General features: G+C 38.4%; 1 protein-coding gene across 1 annotated transcript in view; it reads right to left on the bottom strand.

Annotated features, from left to right (window-relative positions):
• LOC107087324 (dedicator of cytokinesis protein 9-like) overlaps nucleotides 1-2,846 on the bottom strand; it is a 63,289-nt gene extending 60,443 nt beyond the window's left edge. Inside the window, 1 exon segment of the mRNA XM_015378848.1 lies at nucleotides 2,618-2,846. Coding sequence (XP_015234334.1) covers nucleotides 2,618-2,734 — 117 coding nt within the window. The 5' untranslated portion in view covers nucleotides 2,735-2,846.
• Between the last annotated feature and the right edge of the window lie 1,596 nt (nucleotides 2,847-4,442).

Genomic DNA, 4,442 nt, shown 5'->3' with positions numbered 1-4,442 from the left:
GTTTACTGGGATAAAAAATGCCAAAACTAACAGTCAGAAAATAAAGCAAGTTTTACTGTGGCGTCATAATATTGCTTTTTTATTTTCTTTTTTATTTTAACGAAAGGATCCAAACATGACAATTCAAAGCTCCAATAGGCTACACTGTCGTGTCGAAGTGCAGACAAGTGTGTACCAATGCAGACAGGGCGCAAGTGTGGTGTAGCATATTGAAAAGGGTGATACAATCACGATATTTGGGTCATAACACAATATTATCACGATACATTGCAATATGCTATTCAGATAATAGCAAAATTACATGCAGACATAAAAAGGCCCATGCTGTATATGTTCATCAGAAGGTATTGATCTGTTATTTCTGCAGGTTTAAGTCAGTCCACATCTGCATCTACTACAGAAATACTGCAGCGCTGCAGAGCAAAAGGACTCCATGGCGCCATCTACCGCAACAATGGCACAAAAGTAGCTTATTTCCACCAAGTGTTATATGTAAAAATGTTAGCTTTTTAAAATCGATATTAAGAGCTGAAAGATCAATATCATATTGGCCTGCCAAAAATTGCAACATATCGCCATATCAATTTTTTTCCCACGCCTAATAGCATTATATGGGGTAAAGTGATTAATAGCTAATTGATGCAACATTTCCGATGTGCATATGTCGGGTAGATAAAAGATTATTTTGACAAGTCTGAAAACTTCAGCCTTGTTTTGCTGATGATCATTGACAGAAGAGCAACAAAGGAGTGTTAGAAGCTAATCTTTATTGTTTTGTTTTTGTTTCGCTTGTGTTGTAATGTTTGGGTGGACCTCCCACTAACGGATGCTTTTAGAACGCAGTCGCCTGGTCATCTATTACTGACTTTAGAAGCTTTCCTGTCAGCTAACTGATTGGTTCGCTACAAAAGAAATCTTCACATTTCTGCAATAATATCATCACAAATCTTTGATTGGGACACGCAGAACAACACCGCCAACTGTTCCAGATTTATCATGCCATATATAATATTACAAAAACCATACAGAGTGATGCATCATGGGAAAAAACAAGAGGTTGGAACTTATTGTGGTTTTATACGTTTTACCGACCAGTTGAGTCACCTACAGGATAATGACTGAGGTTCATATTGTTAGGTTTTTGTTTCTGTGATGTTTTTCTTTTGATTTTCAGTTTTGCTTTGCTCTTCGTTTCATAGTTTTTTTAATGGTTTAATTCTTAGTTTATTGTGTTATTTTGGTTTCTCTCAGTTACTGTCTCAGTTTTGGTTCTGTTATCTTTTCTTTTGAGTGTTTAGTTTTACTTTGCTCCTTGTTTTATAGTCTTAGTGGTTTAATTTTTATTTTGTTGTGTTTTCTAGTTATTTCTAGTCTTCCAGGTCTTTCATTTGTTGCCCTCTGCTGCCCTCTTGTGTTCTCCTTTTCCCCTAGCTCCTGTTTTGTTTCTGCTCTGTGCTCACCTGTTCCCAGTCTGCTCATTAGCCCCCTCTTTGTCTCAGTCTCCTTTAAAAGCCCTCTCTCTTCAGTTCCTCTTTGCTGGGTCCTCGTCTAACTTCGTCATACTTCCTCCAACTCTGTCTCTCTGAGCCTTCCTGGTTTTGATGATGATCCCCCTGATGTTACCATGGTTTCTGGTTCGTTTTGACTTGTTTTCATGTTTGATTTTTTGGATTCCTGGTTTCCTGTTTGTTTTGGGTCTTTGTGTTTTCTTTATTGGATTTTTGGACAACCTGCCTCTGTTTTCAGTTTCCCTTTCATTAAATCTCAAAGAAATTCACCTCTGCCTTCCTGCCTCTGCTTTTGGGTCAACAATCCAAAACCAAATCGTGACACATATAACCAGCAACCTTCAAACTGAAAAATGGAAAGGCTGTTTGATACCCGAATGTGGAAGTACGTCTATCTAGGAGGGGAAAATTTTCTAGAGGCAAGTGTTCTAGAAACTATGAGGGGATCCAACTGCTCCAACCATTATCGCCAAACAAAGGTTAATAAGAACAGTTTATCAGGAAAAAGATCAAAACATGGAACTACATAATAAGTGAGTTATGTTGCTCTTAGAAATGGGACTGATTCATTTTATTTGGGTTAGACCTTTGGACTAGATTCAACACATGAGGCCAATTAAACACATGTCTGGCTGTAGATTTAAGTTTTGATTTATTCAGGCCATTTTCCCAGTGATGCAATGCAGAGATCCCCTCAATTTTTCTCAGCCCTCTGGATGGGAAAGATGGTCTGATAAGCATCACATTATAAGTTCCAGTTTCTAACGGGACATGGGCCAGTCGGACAAGCAGCTGTGAACTCAATGGCTTACCAGGGTGACCTGCTGGTAATCAACTCTAATGCAAAGCTAAAATATCCATTTGTAATTTAAGAAGAATAGAAATTTAAAGAAACGTTTCCTTCTAGCTGCAGGACTGTTGAAGTCTGGCATCTAAAAAGGGTTAAAGAACAAAAGAAGCAACAAGTGCTCCATTTCCAAAAAAAGATCAGCTCTCTTGAGAAGCATTCACTCAAGCTGCTACTTCCCATCATCCTGTCAGCCCCTTTAACAGACCTCTAAAGCTGGTTCAGAGGGACCCAACAAAAAGCAGAATAGGAGTATACTTACCACTGGCACCTGTGGTACTCCTTCAACCTCTGCCTCAATCTCGGCTAAACTTTTGTACTGCTGGGGACTCTCTATCACCATCTCCCTTTTAGGGGCTTTGACTGTCCGACCCTGCATGGCGGTCAGTCCTCACAGCGTCTACCTTATCACCAGGTGGGAGATTGCATTTCAGAAAGCTGCCCTTCTGTCTCCGAAAGTTTCAAGAGCTTTGATGACGTCCAGTGAGATTCCCTCTTTTTACTCAACCGTGGGCCCAGCCTCCTCCTCCCTTTCTCTCCTCTGCTCTGTCTCTCATCAGAAACGAAGGACTCCTCCCACCCTCACAGCTGTACAGCTGTAAGAATGTGCAAAGTAGAAGAAAGAGAGGACCATACAGCAACCCCTCCCTCATTAAAAACTTGGAAAACATCCAGAGAACATGTCATAATGTTCCAGCCCCACCTGCCTATTTATCTACAGTCGTGATAAAATAGAAGGACATCCTCTCAGGACATAATATCAGATGGTAAACTATACGAGATTCATTACAAGGACTGTTCATTTACAAAAACATAAGCTGAAAGAAGGAGATCCTTTTTTTAAACAAACAGACAAGAGATGCTGCGGTGCTTTCATGGTCACATTAGTATAAATACAGTTTATCAGCACAAGCACCCAACTAAACCAAAGGGAGGCTGATAATTTGGCCTATTTTAGTTAGAAATAAAAGCCAACATGTGAGCCTGTTGGTGTAAACAATGAAGGTTAACCCACATTACAGGTCACTACATCAAAACATCGATACCAGTCACACCAATAAAACAACCTCATTTTCATATCTGCTCTGAAAAAAGGTCCTAAATCTTCTGTTTTTGATTCAATCCAAGATAATTTCTCATACCAACATCCAAAATTTGAGTTCCGACACAAAATAAAATGCCTAAATAAGAAGTACGGCATGCTTTAGTCATGTTTTAGTGAAGATTAAAAGCTATGAATGTCCCGATCCAATGCCGATATTATAAATGGGTCCCATATTAGCCAAATATCATATTATAGCCGCCTGATAGAAACACTCTGCTTCCATCAGCTTCTGTTTAAAGTTTATGCAGTGCATCGGATCATAATAAATGCATCAGTTGTTCTCATACCTAAGGCTGTTGGCTATTGTTCTCTGTTTGAGTAACATCACTTGAGCAAACCTTTTTTTAACATTCCATACGATAAAATAAGTAATAGAAGTATGCTAATATCCAACCGGGTCAATATCGGTATGGATCAGTACGCTGGGGCTGCAACTAACAATTATTTTACAAATCGCTTAATCTGTCGATTATTTCTTCTATTAATTGATTAATAGTCAGATAGCCATAGATTCTTTAAAGAAGACTATGGGAAAGGTGAAACTGAAACTTTTCCACTTGAGGAGTTCTGAATAGAGCATACTGACAGATACATTTCTTTTTCTTTTTTATCTTAAGTGCAAAGTTGTTTTTTTTACAATCTTGGTACAACTCCTGCTCTATAAGCAGGTTGTTCTGTCAGCTAAAGACATGTTTTAGAGTCTCTATACTCCAATTAATCGATTACTAAACTAGTTGACAATTATATCAATAATCTATTAATGACGATTAATCCGATCAATTTTTCTGACACAAAGCTGCAATATATGTATCATATCAGAAATGATAAAGTTTTATCAGGAAATCCATATTCCTGCAGCCTATTTAACATTAGAATGGCCTCAGCAGAAGAAAATGTGAAGTTATGGAATGGCCGAGCCTAATTCTAGGGAAAAAAATCTGTATAAATAGCTAAGAGATGACTTCAAGAGCACTGTGGAAAA

The sequence above is a fragment of the Cyprinodon variegatus genome, unplaced genomic scaffold, assembly GCF_000732505.1.
Source record: "Cyprinodon variegatus isolate N-32 unplaced genomic scaffold, C_variegatus-1.0 Scaffold9, whole genome shotgun sequence".
Taxonomy (NCBI): Eukaryota; Metazoa; Chordata; class Actinopteri; order Cyprinodontiformes; family Cyprinodontidae; genus Cyprinodon; species Cyprinodon variegatus.
Note: the sequence above shows the minus strand (reverse complement) of the source record. Positions and strands in the feature narration are given on the sequence as shown.